We start from the raw sequence: 22,289 nt of genomic DNA, 5'->3' as shown, positions 1-22,289 counted from the left end.
CGTTATGTTCATCTCTGTAAAAAGCAAGCAATACAAATGTCTACATTGACAGGACACTGAGGACTGGCTGTAATATGCAAATTACAAACCCCAGGCACAGGCACAATGTACTAACCGACACCATCCAAAGCAAGGTCCCCTAGCAGCGCTCCCACTGTCAGACACCTGCGGACAGGAAACAGCGATCCAAGTGTAAGGTGTGACGCGTTAGGCATATTATCTCCAAGTCTCCAGCCAAATGGCATAGACTAGCGAGACCCACTTAACTTTTTAGTGCAAACAAAAGCATGACGCCAAGGGTGAAATCAGCATTTTTTATGAAAATATTTAATATTGTAATATTGTGTAAAAGGATCAATCTAAAGCCACTGTGTAAGATTCCAACCTTTCTTATTTTAGTTCCATCTAGTGGTAGTATCAAGAATGACACTGTCTTTCTTAAGCATGAGAGAGAGCGAATTGGTTGGAAACAAAATATAGACCTCACCAATTTCCACAAATTCCTTTGTATTTCTGCAAGACGTAAGCCATTATGTAAAATCTTTTCAGGAGGGAACGTCTGCAGTCATTTTGTCGAAGTGTGGGAAAATAAGATCAAGCAGCTGAGTCCCTGAGATTTTGTGCTCTCTCAAAGGCAGCCTCCAGGATGGCTTTCTACAGAATCTTGTAATAAGATAGCCAGTCAGAAGACGCTATGCAGGCATCCCCGTGGTTTATTAACTAAATTCAGTCTAATGATTGGTTCTGATTATTTAGAAACTCACCAAAATGAAGTGGCTCAGACCCTAAAGATAATATAATATTTTGAAATCAACCACAAACAAGGTGTACTGTATTTACTTTTGGCTATTTTATTAGAAAATCAATCAAATGTGGGATGTTTCATTTCATTTCATTCGGAAGCACACAGACCAAAAAAAAAAAAAAAAAAAAAGCTGCCATAGACTTCTCCACTCATCTCAACACAAGTTGAAGAAGACAGTTGAAAATGAGGCTCCAAACAAGATAGAGACAGGCTTTAAGTCTTCATAAATTATTGTGCAAAAATGACTATATGTGATGTGCTTACTTTTTTTTTAGACTGCTTTAGAATTCTGAAATAAATACGATATAATTAATTGTATTGATTCCTTCGCTTATTGCACTAATTACATTTAGACATAGAACATTGCTGAATGTTATATCTGCTAGACTAGAAGAAGGGCAGAATATTAGGCTACAGACATATAATAGATTGACTTATATATAAGTTTATGGTCACATTGAACTGGCAAGAGCTACAGTCAATCTACAATAATATTATTACGTTTTTTTTCGAGATTTCTAAATAGATGTTACAGAAATAGCGGTTAAGTGACCACACAGTCATGCATAGGAGAGTTTTTATTTCGGGGTCTGGTCCTGTGTTTGAGTTGTCCCATGAACGATGGAAGCGCGCTCCCGATACTTCAGGTGAATGAGAGGGAAGCGGAGGAGCGGGATACGGTTCACTGTGCGTCGCATTAAAAAGGAACAATTAGAGGAAAATGAGTGGTGTTACGTCGCTTGGGGCGCATGTTTTTGTGACAACATATCTACTCTTCGTGATGGGATGCGTTGCACAGAAAGTAAGTTGACATTTGTTGCCAATAAACTGACAATAATTCACAAGCTTTACCTCCAGCCCTGTTGAGTGCCGTGCTCACTTGTATGAGAGAATCAAGCCACGGACTCTGTTCGTAAATCTCGATATTCAACAATTGTTTGCTTCTCGGCAAACATTCTGACCCCAAGGGGCTTGAGACAAGTTATTTTAAGAAATGTTAGGTGCCGACATTCATTTCGGCACACATCCGAGACACAAAGGAACTCTTGCGCCTGCTACATTTTAAATTTAAATCTGGTTCGTCTGTTTTGCTAGCAATTTTGTGCGACCAAAATACAGTACAGCGTCGTAGGAGGTAGCAAGAAGAGGTACGTGTGAACCAATTTTTAAAAGTTGACATGTTAATTCTGTAAATACTTTTTGTCAGATAACATTTACGCCGACTATATCAGAGGACCTCTCTGCTTTGAACACCGTCCAAACTAACGTATTGCAACGTAGAAAAGTTTGTCATTTAGCGACGGACCTTTAAATTTACGATTTTTACAATTGAGTTTTGCGCACGTTCTGTTTGATAACAAAATACAACCTACCATTACCTTCTCTTACGCTGCGACTGGAATTGCTATAGTTTTACATTTCGTTTTGTACATATATCTGTATTCCGTAAAGAGGTTATCTTGTTGTCAGCTTGTGATTTGAAACCGTTGTCTGTCCATAACATTTAGCCAATACATCCGCCTCATGAACCTATAAACTACTGTAAATTAACTGAAAGGTTTCTTTTGAAAGTGTGGTTTCCATTTGGAAAACAAGTTTCGTTGTTTGTATTATGAAAATATCCCATGTGGTTATCTGACAATCCAAAAGAGTCAAATCCAGGGGAAAAAGCTAGCCATAGCCAGACTGTTTTAATCACCTTACATCATGCTGACTTACTCTCGTCCACCTTTTCCATTCACGGCAAAATGCTGAAAGTTTTTGGCTACATTAAAACATTTCCAAACTTCGTGTCACATTATATCGTCCTCCGGGGCTTTCAAAGGGATGTTTTGACGGCACAGGCATGTTTTGATGTTACTGCACTTCACAGAGTTGGAGAATGGCACGCGGAGTCCAAACTGCTGAAATGAGAACCACATTGAGAGCATGTAAACCTTATGTTGTACTTTCATACTCATTGAGCCCAGTTCCCAAGCTTCGCCTCTGACATGCGAGGGGTTCGTGATCAAAAGCTGCTCTGTGATAAAACAGGAACGCAAACAGTCGGGGGTCGCTCCCTGGTCGTGTTTCTCGTTCAATCAGGCAGTCATGTTGGACATGTTTTAGCTTCTCCTGTGGCAGATAAAGCTCCTGCCGGGTTAGTTAGGCTTGGCTGTGTGTGGGTACTTTGGAATTGATTGGTTGTGCTTTAAAAGTTGTTTTGATGCCATGACCCAAGGTGTCACTCTTGTGTTATGGATACCTGCACCATTAGAATAGATATGCATGTGACTGAGGATGACAGGACTCGTTGGTGGACATCTGGAACAACCATGCTTGCATAGAAAGAGGCAGGGGCGGCTGCTTACTCCTGTCAAGTGCATCACCCACACAGTCTTCTGGTCCCACATTCCTCTATTTTTGATTTATGTGTGACGAAAAGTAATGCCCCATGTGGGACGGTGGCTGGTGTTCGAACATAGAAGGATTACCCTTGACACAGATCTCCTGTAGGACACCAAGACCACATTGTCGGCCGGCAGCTTCCACCTGTCAAGAGTCGTCCTCTTCTGCTGATGGACAATGGCGGCTCAGCAGCACAGTTCTTAGAACTAGACAACAAAAGCCCTTGGTATATTGAATTGTCAGCGTCTCCAGCTTTAGTTCCTGTGTGCATAGGGTGCTCACTATCTTTGCAATTATCTGCCTGAGGGGACACGGTAAATGATGTCTTTGTTCTCTGCTCCCCATTTGTATTAAGTTGATTTTTGGAACAGCATAAACAAGCTTGGAATTTATTCTATCCCCCTAGAAAAAAAATGGGAGGCATCCAAGTCTGTCTGTCCACAATTCAGTGACGAGGGAGATTGCATTTGATCTTTGTTTTGTAGCTTCGCTTTTCAGAAGGTTTTATTTGTAGTGGAAAGAGGGGACACTCTAATTGAATTGAGTTGTAGGACCCCAGTCAACTGTGAATTCACTGATTCCTCCCATGAATTGTCTGACAACAGATAGGACTGGCCTGTCAGCAGATAAACATGTCACCGTGTCAGTGAACTGCCGTGGGACTTTATGGGAGATGGGATGAATAGGCCTCTTACATGGAGAGAGAGCGTGAAAGCTTTCCTGCTGCAGATGCGGCGCTGCAGGTTGTTCATTTTCAATACTGTCTATGGCAGCATCGTCAAAAGTGTGAGATGTTGCTGTTGCTCATGAAGGTTTTCAGATGCCCCCCGAACCTTAGAAAGGCCAAACCGCACTGAGTTAATGGCTGATGAAAAAAAAAAAACCATTTTATCTTGCAGCAGCTGCATTTGATATGAACAGCCTTTTATTCATTTTAAAAGGTGTGCAAGCGCCAAGTTTTTTGGCCCTGTTCTTAGTCCTTTTAATATTTGGTATGTGCTTATGCAGAGTCTGACACAAGGCTGTTATGTTCCTATATGCTGATTAAATATATACATTTGAAGCTATTTCTCATGAGCTGCCTGATCCAAATCCTGAAAGCCCTGATTCAAAACTCTAAAGTTCATAAGCTTAAATTATTGATACTGGGAGAATGTGACTCCTGAGATTGACCGAAGCGATCAACAGAGAAGATGTATCACTACTTTGGAGTTGTTGGGATTGCAAAATCATTCTGCTCGTGGTTGTACAGTGGTGTTGAGGAGTGATGCTTCTTTTATCTCCTAAACAATCTTTGGCTGAGCGCAGACACCAGTCTGCACGGATCACGCAGACCCGACAGACAAGTTTCGTTTGGCCCCAGGTTGAGTCGCTGATGTATTAGTGTTACATTCAGGGCTCAGCATCCAAGTTGCTAAAAAATAAATTTGAAAAACCCTGTTTAACAAAACTTGACGCTGTTCTGAAGGTATTTCCTGAATCCTCAGTCTGTTCTAACCATCTGGGTGAAAAATACTTTCCATCTGCTGTATAATAAGACAGGTTTTTGCCCCCAAGTAGTGACTGTTTTCATACCCAAACAAAGCAGAGAGAAAAGAAACATGTCATTTCCGACTTCCTGGATAGGAAAGAGTCTCAACTTGAGAAACAGGATAAAAATCTTTCTTGTCTTGCAGCAGTGGGAATATTTTTTCATCGAGATGGTTAGCAGAGTCTTTGCGGATTCTCGAAATACCTTCAGAACAGCAGTAAGTTTTGTTAAACAACCATCTGAGTTTCTTACAGTTTGCCTGGTATTTATTTCTGGGAAAATCAGATGCTTTGCTCTGTGACGCGAATGTAAGGCTAAGACATGAGGGGCACATACTGGGGATAAGTCAGTGCATGGGAACAGCTAAGGTGGACATTTATACATACAACATATATAAGAACTGAAATTATACATGTCTAAACTAATATTGTATAGTATCTTCTCTGAAGAGATAAATCACTACATTTGGAATAAGGGCAGAACAGGGTCTACTATAGCAGACAGCTTTAACGACTTTGACGACATTTGTAAAAAAAACATACTGTAGTTCAGTGTTACTGGGGATACTATTTAAAAAATCAGCTTGTCTGGCAGTTTTCATGCTGTGGTTGCACTTGGAAACGTTGTTGTGTCCATTTAGACTCTGATTGATTGCAGCTTAATTTTGTCAGTACAGTGCAGACCAGCCTACGCGATTGGGCTCTCCACTGACGTGCAGCCGAAAGACTAATTATCGTGGCTGCATTCACTGGATCGCATTCCAAAATCTGGAAGAGATTTCTCCAGACTGGTTAAAACCATTGTGGAGATAAGGTTCACCACAGGGCTCCACAGGTTTAACAGCTACCACAGCAGCAGCAGCAGCTCTTTTTAGAGGAAATATGTTAATAGGTTTTACACCACAAACGTGGAAGAGAGAGCCTGCATCTGCATGTCCTCTCCCTCACCCAGTCACATATCTGTGCGAGTTCGAGGACCACAGCGGTAATAATTTCCAGCATTCCACTTTTCTGTGAATGCCCCGTGATGGCTCTCTAAATAAAATGTTGATCAAACATGCATGGGCTCAAAGGGGCCTTTCATAAGTCACTCATGATGCGCACGATGGTGAAAATGTGCTGAGCCAGCGCTGCAGTGGCCAGTGCGGGCCACCCTAGAAATGCCTGGGCTTAATGAGGCCTCCGCACCAGTTGTTTGTAAACTCACCCTGGCTTGAACCAGAGCCACTGACATGAGTCCACCAGGAGAGGCATTGACATCACAGGGGAGATATGTGATAAATCCTGGGCTCGAGTATCAGCGCTTTCCACAGCTGTGCAGAATGACCTCAAGGAGCTTCTTTTCTATCTGTGTATTTGGAGGGAGCTGTACAAAATATCAAACCACAAACGGGGCATCTTGCTGACATTGAGATGCAGCTGCTGACACGGCTGTCTAAAACCTTAAAAATCCCGTTCTAACTCCTTTTCAGCTGCATGCATCTGTTTGTGAGGAACAGTTCTGAACATTTTCTGGTCCTCTTGGTGTATGCTGCGTTACTGTATGAAAACTCAGTGTCTTTAATGCACTTTGAGACAAAGTGCTTTTTATTCTAGCTCAATTAGTAGCACTCCTGATTGCGACACACTCAAATAGCTCCAGCTTTTATTTGATTTTTTGGTAAGATTAGCCTCATCCCCATGTTCACTTTTTATGTCTGTTCTAATATGTAGCTATTATGTAGCTGCATTACATTCGTGACTACATTTGTCTAAATATTTTTTTTGTATCGCTCACATCTCGAACCCTGTCAAATTACTTGATCCAAATAAGGATAATGGGAATTTAATCCAGAGCAGGCAAACTATTGGTCGACAAAGCTGCACTATGCTGATATTGGTCCAGACCTGAGAAATTGAGTGTGATTGTAAAGCATCCCGATTGGGCTGCTGCTGCTGCTCAAGCGCTAGCTTGTGAAGCAGTGTCACTTTTCTCCTCCAGTAAACAGGGCTGGTGAGGATTCCTGCCCCCTTTTGAGGGGCCCGCCTGCCTGTTTATGAGCCAGTCCGGGGCTGTTTGTGCATGAGAGGCAGAGTGTGTGCGTGTGTGTGTGTGTGTGTGTGTGTGTGTGTGTGTGTGTATGTGTGTGTGTGTGTGTGTGAGAACAGTACTTCAGCAGAAGCCAGCTCGTGTTGCAGTTTTCACAGCGGTGTCGTCAGCCTGGGTGGTTTAAAAAAAAAATCCATGTTACAGCCAACAGTTAGGTCAGACTGCAGACTTCTGTGTTGTCAGATAAAGGTGAACTGACAAGTAGTGTTCTTTGGCTTGTTCAGCTTTATACTTCAAAGAGAGGCCCAAAATGAATTGTTTTTTGTACCTAATACAAGATGGGATAATATTTCTTTTTTTTTTCTTGTCCCAGAACCTTAATTTATTGGTCAGAAGAGTATTTGTTTGTGACACCCAGCCCCCACTCACAAAGAATGAACCACTGTAGAACAAAAATAATCTGGTTAAAACTATTTTTATTAGTTCTTAGTAATAATTAAGTGCCATTTATGAACACTATTCTAATATGATGGTACTATATTAACAATCAGCTTATACAGCATCAGTCAGCAGATTTAAAGTAGCCTCTGTGGTAATTAGACACACTTATGAGCTCCATCATTGACCTTTAAAAAAAAAAAGAAAAAAAAAATCTGTACTGACGCAAAGTGAACACGGTAGAACAATGCTGTTTGTGAGGGGCCTCTCAGTAATGACAGCAGCTGGTCTGATGTTTCACTGAACAAGTCATTTCAGACAGTTATGTGCTCAGTTGATCTACTTCTGTCCAGGGAAGCCCCTGTCAGTGGCACAACTGGGGCGCAATGACCAGCCAGCTCTTATGTAAACTTTCAGCTTGCCTTGTACTTATTAGCATCACTTCATTAAAATATTATCCGCCCTCCCCGCTTGCGGAGTGGCTCACCAAAACGGCACTGCGGCCCATTGTTCCACCATGAGAAAAGGCATCCTTGAATAATTAGCGGCCTGCCAGTGGAGCGGCCTGTGATGTAACAGAACTGAGATGTTTGGCATTATAAGAATGTCCCATTTCCATTCGACACTGTGGCACTTTGGGGCCCTTTCATGTGTAGTCTAGCATGCACATCCCAGGGTGCTGGGGACCTCCCGGCCGCCTCGTCCTGGTGGGAGAGATGACACAGTCTCTGTCCATGACACAGTTCACATTTCACAACGTACAACAGACTATTGATGTACAAATGAATGTTATTTGCAACACCTCTTTTCCTACTCTTTAAAGTTTTATTGATTTATTTGTTGGCGTGTAAAAAAAGCATTTAACGGAGGGTGAGAAAAGGCCAGCAGTGCAGCAATATGGCAAAGATAATAAACAAACACAAGTTTTCTCACCTCTGATCATTTTTGCCCCAAAAGGGTACATGTTGTCCCTCTCTTCCCCCTGATATGCCCCCGTATTTTCAAGTGGTTCCCCTTATTGCGCAACCTCGCTGCAAACACTGCGAACCCCAAATCGGCTTAGTCTCTGTAACCTCAGCAGGAATGGCATTTGGCCTGTTCAAATGTCATCTGTGTAATTCTTTGCTGTAGCACATTAATTTCTTGTAAGTGTGTAGGCAGTACAAGTGTAGTATGTCATGCGCTAATGTAATTGCTTCCAAATGTCATTCCAGCAAAATGCGACAATCATAAAAGGACTTTGCTGATCAAAACTTACATTAGAATTGTGATCACTTGAAAATAGATATTCAAAATGTCGTGCCTGAGATGCAAAATTTTTTATAATATTATATTATATTATATTATATATATTATATTATAAATATTGTCATATTGGACTAGCAAGCCTTGAGCAGCGGACTTGCCGTGCCGTACGTTCCAACACAGACAAAGAGTAAAGTGGAGTAGCCCAGTTTGTGGAAATATTGGATACAAACACTGGTTTTATTTTAGCATTTTATCCTTCTGGGCAGAAAGTAGACACCTGCAAGATCACGAAAATCACTTTAAAGATGCAACGCATCGCTGGATACCTGGGAAAAAGTTTTCGCGTTCCCCCTTTTCCCCTACATAGCCTTCCCTACGCTATGTGACTGAATGTCAGAGTAACATACAGAGTGCTGAGCTCACACGTGAAGTAAAATAATCATGTACGATCATAACATTTAAAGAGGTGTAGAGAGAGTTCAGCTGTGGACCTGTTGCTTTTAACTGTCTATAGTTCAATAGATCATGCTGCCCTCCTTGCCCTCTCTGACCTTCCATGTGTAATATGCTGTGGCCTGGCTGTGAGACTGTCAGCTGTATCAACTGTGGGCTTTTGGTTTGATCCTGATGACCGCAGGGCCAAGAGAGCGGGCCTCTCTTCCAGTCATGATTGAAAATTACGAGTAGATTTTGCCATTTAAAATATACTGACTGTGGAATGCCTGTGATAAATGCCTTCAGATGGGGATAGATGGTCCATGGAGAAATCAAAGTGCCTGTCTGGCTGCATAGACATTAGCTTTCCTTGTGTCCCTGTTGCCCTCCTCCTCCCCCCTCCCATCTAAACGGCATTCTCAAAGTGATCTCTAATGCTTTTAGGCCAGTCCAGAGCACAAACGCCGCCCGCGGGTGTTGGTTTGTTACCCGTCTGGCATGGGGGTCTCCCAGTCTGGGTCATTCCCACAGTGCAGAACTGAGGCCAACAGGAAAGCTCATAAACACACAGGCCCCCTACAAAGGTCTGGTCCTCAACTCCCTGGCCCAGCCACACATCTGCCTCTGCTTAGGCTCCAGGTCCCCCTTACATCCCCACACACCTGGGAAGAATTACATCCAGCATGTCTGAAGAAATACCCTCCCCAGGGTTACCCAAGCAGGCAAAACACAGGCTTTGATAAAAAGGCCGAACAGCAGGGTTGAATAGTTCAGTTTCAAGCTGGTTTGTGTCTGTGAGTAATCAGACCACAAGTCGAGTGTATTATTTGCTGATCAGTACCTTTTGTTGTTGGTGCCTTTGACATAGAGAACTTAATCGCTTAGTGGCCATTATCTGAATTCATGACTCATCTCAGAATTTGGGCAGAGTGTAATAGAATACTGGTCACCACACTTAAACATAATGCCGAAGAATGACATGAATGCTAGTATGGGTGGCACCAGTGGAACCAAAAGCTCTAACCATGGCAGTATTTGTGTTGAGCTCTACCTGCAGAGCTCTACGAGGCACGTCAACTGTCACTCTGAGGGGGGTGTCAGTAAGTGCCTATACTAAACCTTAAAATGTTTGGCTATAGTGCCTTGAAAGCAGGTTTTAAATCATGGCATGACCAATTTAATGTGATTCATATTGCAGGTATACTTTGACTGTGGTGCCAAGGTGGATGTGGTGGATGTCCAAGGCCTCATTCTGTCCCCTGGCTTCCCCTACAACTACTCCTCTGGGACACACTGCGTTTGGCAGTTCTTTGTGCCTGTTGATTACCAGCTTATTCTGGAGATATTTGACTTTGACGTGTTTGAAAGCCATGACTCCGCTGCACAGTACTCTGCTGCCTCTAACTTTGAAGAGGAGGAGGCAGACGAAGAGGTGACTTTCACTCCCGGCAGCTTGGCGGCAGGTGAAACTTCATCGGCGGCGAAAGATCCGGTGCTTCAGAGTATAGCGGATGTCACAAAGACTCAGCAGTCCTCCCAAGATGCTCTGGTCAAGCAAGTAGTGGTCCAGGAACAGTCCACAAAAATGGAGATTGCCAAAGTCTCAAATTCTGCCAAACGATCTGCAGATGCGTCCTCCGGCCTATCCTCGCCACCTCCTCCTTCTCTTCTCCTCCTACCTGGCGCTGTACCCCCAGGAGACAAGGCTGTCAACTCTGCCTCCTCGTCTCACCTCCGGGGAGACCTCAGCCCCAGTTCTAACCCAAGCACAGTTGTGGAGGAGACCACCCTTGCCTCCTCACACTCCACTGACAGTCCAGCTGTGAGCCCTGAAACCCAGCACTCTGTGCTTGACGCCTGCCCCCACGATGTCCTCTACATCTCAGACCTCATCACCTTCTCCTCCAGGTTCTGTGGGTCCAACCGGCCTCCTAGCAGTCAGCTGGTTTTCGGCTCCAGCCAAGAGATGGTGGAGGTCATCATGGAGCTCATCACCACCACCCACTGGGGCCGCGGCTTTGCTCTTCTCTTCCACTACCACAACTTGACTGAACCAGGGGGGGACCGCCGTGTCTCCGCTCCCACAGCCAGCAAGTTAGACTCGCTGCTGGCTGCTGTGAGTGGAGCCGCCTTCTTCGCCATGATACTCACAAGTGCCCTCTGCATCGTTTTCAGGTAACGGAAGCAGAGTAATGCTATTTTGGAAAGCAAAGAAGATACACAAATAATACGAGAGACAGACAGACAGACAGACAGACAGACATAAGCGCCAGACCTAGGACCTACATTATACAATGTAAAACTGTGTAAAATAATAGCTGAAAAGATGATATTCAGAGTCCTCAGAGGATAGATCCTAATGAGACTGGTTATTCCCTGATTTTCTCACCAGCAGGTCAGACATTTCCATTCTCCAGTGAAATATCTCAGCATCTGCTAGATGAATTGCCACATTTTATACTGTCATTCATGTTCTGGTTTTCTCAGATAAAACCTTCCGATTCTTGTTTTTTGCTTTGTTTTTGAAACATAAACCCTCAACGGTCCTCAGTTGATATTCTCCTGAGAAAAATCACATCTTATCTGTGATTTCTCCCATGCATGAAAATGGGCTGGTCTAACAGTAAACGCACACACGCTCGCACATACACAGAGTCACCACTTTGTTATGTTGACTCAGCTGGAAGCTTCAGTCCCTGATGTGGTGACCCTTGGAGATTAGTTGGGTTTGGCTGCAACTGTGCGGCTTCCTTGATGTGGAGCATTCTCACCATAGACAGCGGGGCATTCAAGGTACAACACCTGGCATCCATTCCAGCACACAAAAACACTGAGGCTGCATGAAAGTGAATGGGCGGAGAAGTAGGGGGGTAAAAAGGGACAGCGAGGAGAATTAAAACTCAATGTGAGTTTGGTACCAAAAGCATTGTCAGACAATCAAAAGGTGTAATTTACAAGCTGTTCCCTCTTGTCCATCCCAGGGGACAATTAGCACCTGGTGCTGGTTAAGTTTGGAGGTTTGTAATACTATCTGCTCTGACAAGGTGACTGTTTTACCCTGCTGGCTGAGATCAATTCAGCAGCCAGGAAGGTTTCGATTTGCGTCAGCCTCAGTATCCAGCTTGCTGTGAGAAACACCCCTGTTTAATGTGTGTTAATTTCAAATGCAGCTCAGTGTCTCCAACTCATCTGTTAGGCACAATAACTCCACAGGTTCTCACTGTTAATGGCAGGGAAATTGGAAACACGTTTTCAATAAAATGTAAGTGTAATTAGCAAGAACAACAACATGAGTCATTCAGAAGCCAGGAAATGCATTACCATGACACGTCCAGCTCAGCAGCCTCAGTAGCCGTTTTTTCTTCTCTCTCTCATTCTGTTGTTCCCTATTAATTTAAATGAGTTCACAGAAATCATTGGAAAACAACTAGCCTGGCGAGCTAGGCGAGATCTTGCTAGTTTAAAGCAGCAGTGAGATTAACTCTCAAGTTCCCCTCTGGTCAGAAAACAGCCAAAGGTGGATGAGAGTCACAGCAGGGGTCGCCCTCAGTTGACCGGTTGCTGGTAATGAACTCATTCAGCTGTAAGAGTAATTTTTAGTAAGAGGGTACTTGCTTGAGTGTTTCTGCATGCTTCATCGGTTCATATGGACTGAAGAACAGGACAGAAAAGCATGGTGTGTGTATATATAGAGAAGTTTTGGTAGTAATTTTCTCAGTTGTAAAACAACTAAAAATCTAATATTTCATTGCTACCAGTGTGTCTGTGGAAACAAGAACTGGATGTGGCTATTGGCAGTGAAAAACTGACAGCACCCCTGCAAGAAAGAAAAAAAAAAAAAGTAATACATAGCAGTAACGTCTCAGTAACAACCACTATGTGAACTGCTAAAGTTGTGGTATGTGTGAATGCAAGATTGCGGTGCATCTCGCTCCATGATCCAACACCACAATAGAGCGGCTATTGAGGGGGAAATAGCCACGGGTATGTTGGAGCTATTATATATTGACTGAGGTGGTTGCTGTGTCAAAAAGCTCCCATTTCGGGACAGTTGTATGGGATATTGTCCATTTTTACATTTCTGGTCAATCTGTGAACACCAGAGGGATTTTTTATTCTTGGGAAAAATTCTGCCGAGAGTGGAAAAAATAAGGGACATTCATAAAAGCTGGTTTTTGGATATGTCTGTAATTGTAAACTGAATTGCTGCGGTACTGTATGTTTTCCAGACCCAAACTGTGTCCAAAAAGAGCCAGCTCCTGTGCATCCAGCAACTCTGAGGTACAGACACCACCTTATACTCTTTCTTCCCATTTCTACTCCTTTGCCCTCTCTACATGTCTCTCTCCCTTTCTCTCTCTCTCTCTCCTTGTTCGTCAGTCGGACATTCCTCTGAAAACAAAGCTTTAGCTGGGATCACTGGACATTTCTTTTAATATTCTTTGCCACTGGAGCCAACACTGTGTGCTGCTGTGTGACAGCCCCTCCACTCCCCCCTGAGCCGGTCCACCTCAGGCTCAGGTTGTACAGTTTTGAAACAGTTTGCTCGGCCTGATGATGAAGCAGGCGACATTTTAGAATATTTCTTATTCAGATTCTTCAGTTTCTCTGATGATCTCAGAATGAAACATGGTCAGTGACATCCTAAAGGCTGTATATCATGAATATCATAGCCTGTTAGCGCTCATCATTTATTAACAATTACAGCTTGCATCACAATACTTTTACAGCTAATTGTAAAACATTATCAACAAGTGTCTGTCCTATTAAACAAAAATACATTTTATGTAAGGGAAACACATCAGTCTTGTGTTGTAAAGAGTTATATATACTTTTGTGGCTCCAGAGAGAGCTGCATGAAACCTGATATTTTCTGAATTGCCTCAAGTGATGTCACTGGAGTCAGCATCAGTAGGGCTAAACCCTGAAGCTTCTCTAAAGTGATGCTTTTGTTTGTCATACATGATAGTAAACTGAATATCTTTCCGTTTTGTACTGATGATCAGACACAACAGGACATCACCTTGTGCTGTGGGATATTATATCTGCCTTTTTTTACTGTTTTCTGACAGATTTTCTCACTTACTGCTACTGGTGTAAAGTTTATGAGATACTCGCCTCTGAAAGCTGTGCTGTTATACTGTTTTTGCTGTTTTTTGAGCATTACAGAGGGCCAGACTGCAGGAGCTCATCTAATAGACACATTCAGAGTGAAAGCAGGCAAGGCACAACAAATCCGGACTGATTCACTTAAACAAATGAATGCACATTATGAGATATACAGTATGAGTTATTTGCAGCACCATTGCGTTTTTATAATGAATTATGCAGAATTTGTACTGATAAACAAATGAAATAAATTAAACTTTAAGTAAGATAAAGTAAGATGTCGCATTAGTGTGATTTGACTTGAAAAAAGCCTTAAACTGTTAGGTAGAAATCGTGTTCTGTGTGTTTTGTAAGCATTCAGTGTATATGTGAATTTCTGCTGATTGCTGCTGTGCTGTGACTCTGTGCACTGCAAGGCATTTCCACGGCTGGCTTTGGGCCTTAAATCTGTCCAGGAACACCTGTGCCGAACGTGTTTACACTGCTGGTAGCATGACGGGACACCGTGGATAGACTGAATGGCGTTGCGCTGTGTGCTTGTGTTGTAGGTGCCAGAGGGAGTCCAGAACACCGGGGCTGAAGTCAGCGAGCTGCAGCTGATGGCTGAGAATCAGACCAACCTGGAGGCGATCACAGAGCAGGACAACAACAACGACAGCCCGACACACACAGGTTGAGAGGACACACAGCTACAGACACGAATGCACTCACAGTGAATAGCGAAAGGCACTGTATTCATGGCGAACATGTTAAATATAAACTCTGGTTGGTCTCATTTCCTCGTGCAAACTTTGGTATTGCAGCAAGCCCAAAGCCCACAATTGCACATTGCTGTGGATGTCATTCTTTTTGATTTATATTTACACAACGTGTTTAGACTTTTGACTACAGTAATTTTAGGAATGATAATAATACCTTCAGGAATATAAATCTGCCATTAATTCATTTCGTGGCAAAGCCATGATCTGATAGAGTTTTAGTGCAGTCGTTTAAAAGTCCAGGCCTGGAGTTTGAGGAATGTGCCTCAGCTGCCGTAATGTTTTGCGGGAGATGTCTTGTCAATCAAGCAATATGTTATGTGAGGATATTCTGCTGATGAGTATCTCTAGGTGGTGCTCTTTCTTCGTATGTTCATCTCTGGTGGTTATCTCTGCTCATGCCAACCACCCAGTTCTTCTGCTTCTGATTATTTATATGAATCCAAGCAATTTCCCCCTGCTCTTTCTGGAAATGGAAAATAGGAAATGTTTCTTGCTTTCCTGGAGTTTTCCTAGCAAAGATTTACCAAAAACTGAGTGTTACAACCTTACATGAACTGGAATATGTCACAAGATATTACTCTAAATTGAAACAAACCGTGTATGAGGAGCCCTCTGGGGACTCTGGGTGGGTCTGTAGAGTTTTCAATGGAAAGAAAATTGCATTCATTTTGGAGCAACACATCGGCTTTATCCTGGAACAATCCAAAGGCTTCTCTCTCTCTCTCTCAGTGGGACTGAAACCAGGCGGAGAGATTTGTGGGTTGTGGCATTTAACCCACAAAGCAGCCTGGGAGTAGTTTGAACAACAGGGGAGTACAGTCCCCTTCTCTGTGTGCTCCAGTCACGGTGTAAGAAGTTTACACCAAAACTCACAGCTTATAGCCAGTGAAGGAGTGGAGATTAGCCTACTCTGCATGTTGTTTCATTGCACCAGTTACATTGCAGTACAACATCATAAGCTCCACTGCTTGCAGTCCTTGCTTAAGCAGACAACATGAAATCTGTGTGGAGCATTGGCATAAATAAAATTTGGGTTTAAATTTACACGTAATTACACCTACCAGACCAAAACTGCATAAATAATGATTTCTCTCTGAGTTCCAACAAGCACTATTAAGGTTCAATATAACATTAAATTGGCCTTGTTATGGATTCTCGCTTGTATTTACGTTTTTTTTCTGTGTTTCTGCAGTCAGTGCTGGAGGTGACGTTTCCCAGAATGCAGAGGTGGACCTTTCCTGCAGTGGTTTGACTGAACTCGACCTCGGTGCAGATGAAGTTTTCATTGTATCTTCAGCCCCTAGCCCAAGCGGGCTTCCCTTCTCACCTCACACCGTAAGGCCCATACAGTTGTAGAGCTTCCCGAGTTTGGACATTGCTTTCTCCAAAGCTGAGCATTCAGGAGTCCGAAAAACTGCATGCTAGCGGCATGGTTGTATGGATCACAGTGTCAGTCAGACAGTCGGTCCACTGCTTTGGTCCAGACTGAAATACCTCAACAACTATTTGATGGATTTTTCCTGAAAATTAGTGCACACATCCAAGATACCCAGAGGGAATGAAGCCTGTCTTTGGTGATCCCCTGACTTTGTTGTTTTGAGTGAAATGTCTCAACAGCTATTGGAACACCATGAACATTTGGTACAGACATTCTTTCGCCCTTAAGGTGAACTGTAACTCCGGGTCACCTTATAGCATCCTTACCTGGTTAAGATTTGCTGACTTTGTTTATGCTTGACGCACGAGGGTCCCGAAAGTGACAAGATCGCGCCTCAAGCTTTGAGTGTGTAGGCTCCACAGGTCAGCCAGTTCACTTTGAAATGCTTCAAGAGGAGACCTTAAAAATCATTTGAGTGAATTATATTTTTCCAGCAGAATCAAATTGTTTACAGGATATTTAGCCTTCATTTCATTAGAATGCATTTGTCTATTATATCTATTCATGAAGTATGTGCATGAATAGATATGAGTGTTGAGGAGCTGTTTAGCAGAGCGTGCAGCCATGCTTGGTCTGTGGCTTTCTTCTAACATTGGTGGACTTCTTGCTTATTCACAGAGTGTTTTGTTTGTACGCCCCCTGGTGTTTCAGAAAACACAACAGTGCATTGAGTATAAATGCCTCTCGCTCATAGCTCATCCACTGTGCTACGGTGTCTTGCGTGAGCATTTTGTAAAAGCCTCTTGAGGATGCAATATTTTGAAACCCCAATGGGGAAACTAACACTCGACCAACCACCATTGGTGCAATTTCATCACTTAATGGCCAGAAGTATGACTTCATCACTTTGGGACAGACTGGCCCCACTTTGCTGCTGTCCAGTCAAAAAGTTTGAAAGTAGCTATACAGAGGACAGTGAAATTGTCTACTTGGACTCAAGGCCAAACACTCAGTGGGTGATCTCCTCGCTTTGGGGAAATGATCCCTGAACCAATGAACATCAGAGGTGACAGGGCATTCAGTGCTTTGAATTGACCCAGTGTTCCTAATAAGGCTGACACCATTATTGGCGTATGCACGGCACAATCGAAAACTATGAAAACTATGAGGGCATAAATGGGAAATGAGGATAATTAAAAAGATGGGTTGAGGGAGAAGCAGAGGTTCGACCAAGCATTTTTTTCTCTGCTCTCTTTTGTATTTTCTTGGAATAAGAGTTGGCATAAAACAGCCCTGGCAGCTTTTTGAAGGACTGGCAAGCTTTTCTGCAGCCTAGGCTAATGGAGTATTATGTACAGAGCCAGATTCCCAGCTCCGTGTGTGTGTGTGTGTGTGTGTGTGTGTGTGTGTGTGTCATGCACGCTTTGGCACACAGTGTGTGGTCTGCCTGTGTGTGTCCTCAATGCAGACGTCCATGTAAATAGTGTTTGAGAAATGTTGCTTGGGCTGACGGAGGCTAAGGTCACCAAAAAATGCCAAATTCATCTTCTCAGTGTCCTCGCCAGGTGAACTTCCAGGTTAGCGTGCTATTTTAATGCCCAGCATCTACCAATATGTGCATGTGCATTAAGCCATTTGATAACATTCTGTTGCAAAGGACCCTTCGAAGAAGAGGTTGAGTTTTGTTACAATAAAGCAATGAGGAGACTTTAAAACCTTCCTTGCTGTCGGGGGGTGATGAGATAAAGGCAGAGAAGTCTGGATCAGAATGCTCTTGTACATTGTGTGCTCTCCAAAATTCAAGAGACTTAATTCAGCTGTTTGTATTTTTTTTTTCTGGGGCATATGTCAAGCTTCTGCTGGCACCCCTAAAGGGTCTGAGACCCCACGTCTGGACTCGCGCTGTGTGAACGGCTGTGTTGGATGGCTGATTTCTCACCTCCCGTGTCAAATCTAATAGTTGCCATCGTGTTTGTGGGGCTTTAGTGACCAAAAGAACATTTTATTTAAACCCCTAGCTAATTCTTGTCTAGACAAAGCTAGCTGCTGGTGACTCTGTGTAAAGGATTATCTGGACTGGTTCTCTGTCTGATGGGTGCAACCCCTAAAACCTTCCCCCTCCCCTGATCAACAGCAGCTGACCGATCAGGAAGGATAGCATGGCCTTTGCACATCTAACCTTTCAATAACAATTAGCTTCTCCTGGTTGCTCAAGCAAATACTCAAATACAGGTTGCTCAGTACAGTAAAGTGTCCTGTCAAATATTAATTTTCTTAGACCTGTAATGCACAGTTCAGATAGGAAGAGTTGTGCATGCACAGCAACACTATTGCTACTGAAATCATTCCAAAGCCCCATGCTGTTCCCTTGACAGCTTTAATATCCTTAATAAATAACGATTGAGATTGGTACATGAGCCACACGTGCTCCGCTGGCTGGCTGTGAGACTGAGCGGGCCAAGCTAATCAGCACAGTTCCGTCTTGTTAATCCATTAATGTAGTACACAACACAGTCTGCAGGGAGAAATTCAGGTGTGAGCAGGAAATGCAGCAGGTGCAGCCAGCAGACTGGCAGCCAGTCATTCCTAATATCCAAGGCCTAAGGTACTGCATTCTTGCATGCAGCCATACTGCTATTAGATTGCTGATTCTGACTGAGAGCAATTTCATCCAAGCGTTTTCCAAAAAAGAATATTTTTCTTACTTAACTTACTTAACATGATTATTTACTAAAAAAAACAGATACCAGTTTCTGCCATTTCTCACTACGTTTTTCTCATGGTGTCTGACTTCAGTAATGAAATCTCCAACTCTGATACCTTTCACCCTGTTGTTAGAAAGTATTCTCCATCTGTGTTCATTTACATTAATATTTAAAATGAGATCAAGCAGTGCTTTTGTTACTTTTTGAGTCCAGTCTGTCCATCATTGCTCAACACCAAAGATGCGTGCGTGATTCACTAACAAGCTTGCAGCTCAGTGCAGGTCATTGACCATTGTAGCTGCAGTTGAGTGCTTGAGCATAATGCCACCTCTGATATGTGAGCTATTTACGTTGTGTGATCGTCTTGTCGTTTGTTTATACTCCCTTACAGAGTCTTGTCTTTTAACCTTCGTTCTTCCAGGGAAAGTTAGTTCAGTACACGTGTTTTTTCAGCGCGTCCTTGGCCGGTATTCATAAATGAGCATGTCTTAGTTTCTGGAAGCTGTCTTTGCTCCTGTACACTGAGCAGCTGGGGATCATATACATCAGAGAAAAAATGATCATTTTTCAGGCAGCTCTTAATATAACCTCCCGAGACAGCTGAAGACTCCCAATATGGCTGCCAGTGGACATGCTATGCCACTTAAAAGCCCTCTGCAGACAGGCCCAGAATACACATTTTAATTCCAGCATTTCTGTGCTGTGTGTCTCTTAGCAGCGGGACAGGTTTCTGCGACACAGCGACACTGGTCCCAGCCCCGCAGGCGACTGGCCGTCACCAGACTCGACCGCCTCGCCCGGTGGCGCCAGGTCCACCAAGGACAGCAGCGGTGCCAGACCGAGAGCGTGGAGCGTACGCACCTTCCAGGACTTCCTCCCTCCACTGCCGCAGCTGCATAAGAAGTGGTGCAGCTGGAACTCCACCAGTCCCTTCACCAAGCTGGTGGACAGCGTCAGTACTAGAACCTTTGATGTTTTCACACCCGGGTGTGAGGTTGAGGAGTGTTGGGTGCTCGCAGTCAGTTGGATCAGTTTCATTTGTTTGCAGTATAAATGATCTTGTGTCTAGGAACTGTCTTTATAAGTTATACTTCTTGAGTTAAAGGGTCAGTTCACCAAAAGTACAAAACAAATTCTCATTGAATTCCTTTGGTTTTTAACAGTGCAGTTTTGATTTTACATAATCAACAAAACAGACTGTAATCTGGAAAGACACTTTGATGATTTATTCAGTATTACTGAGGTGGATGCAGAAATCCCAGATATGAAAAAAAACCCAACAAAAACCACCAGGAGTCAGTAACACTGGTGAACCGACCCAAGGAAATTCTTGAAACAGTTTAAATTTAAATGTAAATTTGAACTGACAGATTTTTCTATTATGTTTTTTTTTTATTGATTTAGTGAATTTAATGAAGATTTCAGAAGATTTTAAGACTTGAAATCATAGGGACAAAATCACCACCAGCTATATATATATATATATATATATATATATATATATATATATAAATTGTTAGAACTTGTTTCGTCATATTTAGCCACAGTATTTTCTAATCGCATTGGGGAAGCAGAATAGCGCTGGCATCTGTGTGTCATACAGGCCTTTTTTCACTGCAGACAGACGTCACTTGTACAGCTACAGGGTCCTGGTACCGTGCATGCTGGCTCACTGGAGCTCTTGAATGGAATGGAGCCATCTTTAATGTTAACATAATGTTAATAACATGAGTGCTTTTCCTTCCGTGCTTAGTCTGAATGTATGAAAAAGTCTAGAGGGTCCACAAATAGTCTCGTATCATTCCAGGCTCCAGCCAGTTTGGTAGCTGACTGCAGAGGGGGCGACGGCAGGAAGGTCTTCTCTGATGTTCATCTGGAGGCCCAGGCGGACAGTAGCACCATCTCTGACTCATCCATCAGCAATGCCTCGTACCCCCTTACGCAGCCTGCCCAGAGGCAGCGGCGTCTCAACTCCACCAGCAACCTGCGGCGCTCGCGCTTCACGGGTCCTTGCTTTGGCCTGCTTGCCGGAACAGCAGACCCAGCGAAGGCCTGTGGGGTTCCTCATGCCCAGGGTTCTCCCCCAGAACCCACCCCTGGCTCTTCTTCCTCCACCCAGTGTCAGATCGAGAGTGGCCAGGCCGGAAAGAGGCGCGATTTCCCGGGCGAGGGTGATCACATCAGCGTGCCGGTGTTCGCCATCTCTGAGGAGGAGGACCGGCAGCCTCTGGTCTCAGCCGAGCACCTGGACCAGACCTCCGCCTCCGCCGTGCTGAATGGACTGGTTAGGGGGACATATGAGGGGAAGGGGCCTGTCGTCGGAAGCACCGGCCTCAGCCCCCAGAGCCAGAGGGCCAGACCAGAGTGGAGGCCGTGGGGGAGCCAGGTGTCAGGAGGGGTCGGTCCACTCACCACCATGAGCGAGTCAAACGCAGTCAGTGACAGCCAGCCGTCTCTCGGTCAGTCCACAGTGCTGTGCAGTGTGACCAACCAGATGTGACCAGACAGGCTTGGAGTTGGAGAAAAGAGCAGGGACTCTGGTGGGCCAGTTATGTATTTCTGCCACTTTGTGGAATATGTAACCTACTTCTTTCATTTCTGAAATCAACTTTTACAAAATGATTACTGCATACGTATACTGTAGCCTGCTGCTGGCAAATATATTCTTCCCACTCTAGTTGTTTTCTATTTTTATAAAGTTGTTTGGACAAAGATGTAATAATATGCTGCTTACTATGCCGAGGCACTGACTGCTGTGGTATTATGTGTTAAAAAAAAGATGACTGATTGCAAATATGAAGAAACAAGTATTTCTAAGTGCGTACTCCATAACCCCCAACTCTTAGGAGCACTTTTAAACCAGATTTAGTAACCAGTTCGATACTATTCAGTGAGTTGTAATACTCCAAGCATTGCACTTTGCTTTCAATAGCTCATTCATTGTGGATCATCATGCTGCCTTGTGCCAGATTTCTGCTTTTTCCTTAATGTGGTTCTTCATGTGGTTATTTTTTAGTACAGGCTTAAATGCTTATACAGTTACTTATTACCCAAAAGTGTCCTGCAGAGCATAGATGGTACATTAATATTAATGTGTATGCATACAGTATGTACTCCTAAGGCTCATACTGGATTATAAAAGGGAAATCAAAATAAAAGCATATAGAGTACTAATATACATGTATGTAGCATAAAAGAGACAATTAGCAATCACAATAGTATTTAAAATGAGTTATGAATTATTGTAAAGTTTTAATAAAGATTATGTCATTCTCATGTTGTGTCCTTGAACTGATGCAAGATGTTACACGATCAGGAGCAACCTCAAACAAATTTGGGACAAAACCAGAATCAGAAGTCTGGATTTCGTGCTGGTCTTTCATCAGACTGAGGAGTTTGATTCCAGCACACAAGCAGAGTTGAAACCAACATGGCAAATGGACAGAAATTTGAAGGGAAAGAA

General features: G+C 43.4%; 1 protein-coding gene across 1 annotated transcript; it reads left to right on the top strand.

The window, feature by feature from the left end:
- Positions 1–1,498: 1,498 nt before the first annotated feature.
- On the top strand, positions 1,499–22,088 carry si:dkey-112e17.1. The gene is made up of 7 exons (XM_041936366.1): positions 1,499–1,607; positions 10,072–11,048; positions 13,103–13,154; positions 14,531–14,654; positions 15,936–16,078; positions 19,542–19,778; positions 20,634–22,088. The coding sequence occupies exons 1-7, from the start codon at positions 1,527–1,529 to the stop codon at positions 21,324–21,326; spliced, it is 2,307 nt and encodes a 768-aa protein (XP_041792300.1). The 5' UTR covers positions 1,499–1,526; the 3' UTR covers positions 21,327–22,088.
- Positions 22,089–22,289: the final 201 nt, after the last annotated feature.

Source organism: Chelmon rostratus, chromosome 5 (genome assembly GCF_017976325.1).
Source record: "Chelmon rostratus isolate fCheRos1 chromosome 5, fCheRos1.pri, whole genome shotgun sequence".
In the NCBI taxonomy this organism is placed as follows: Eukaryota; Metazoa; Chordata; class Actinopteri; order Chaetodontiformes; family Chaetodontidae; genus Chelmon; species Chelmon rostratus.
Note: the sequence above shows the minus strand (reverse complement) of the source record. Positions and strands in the feature narration are given on the sequence as shown.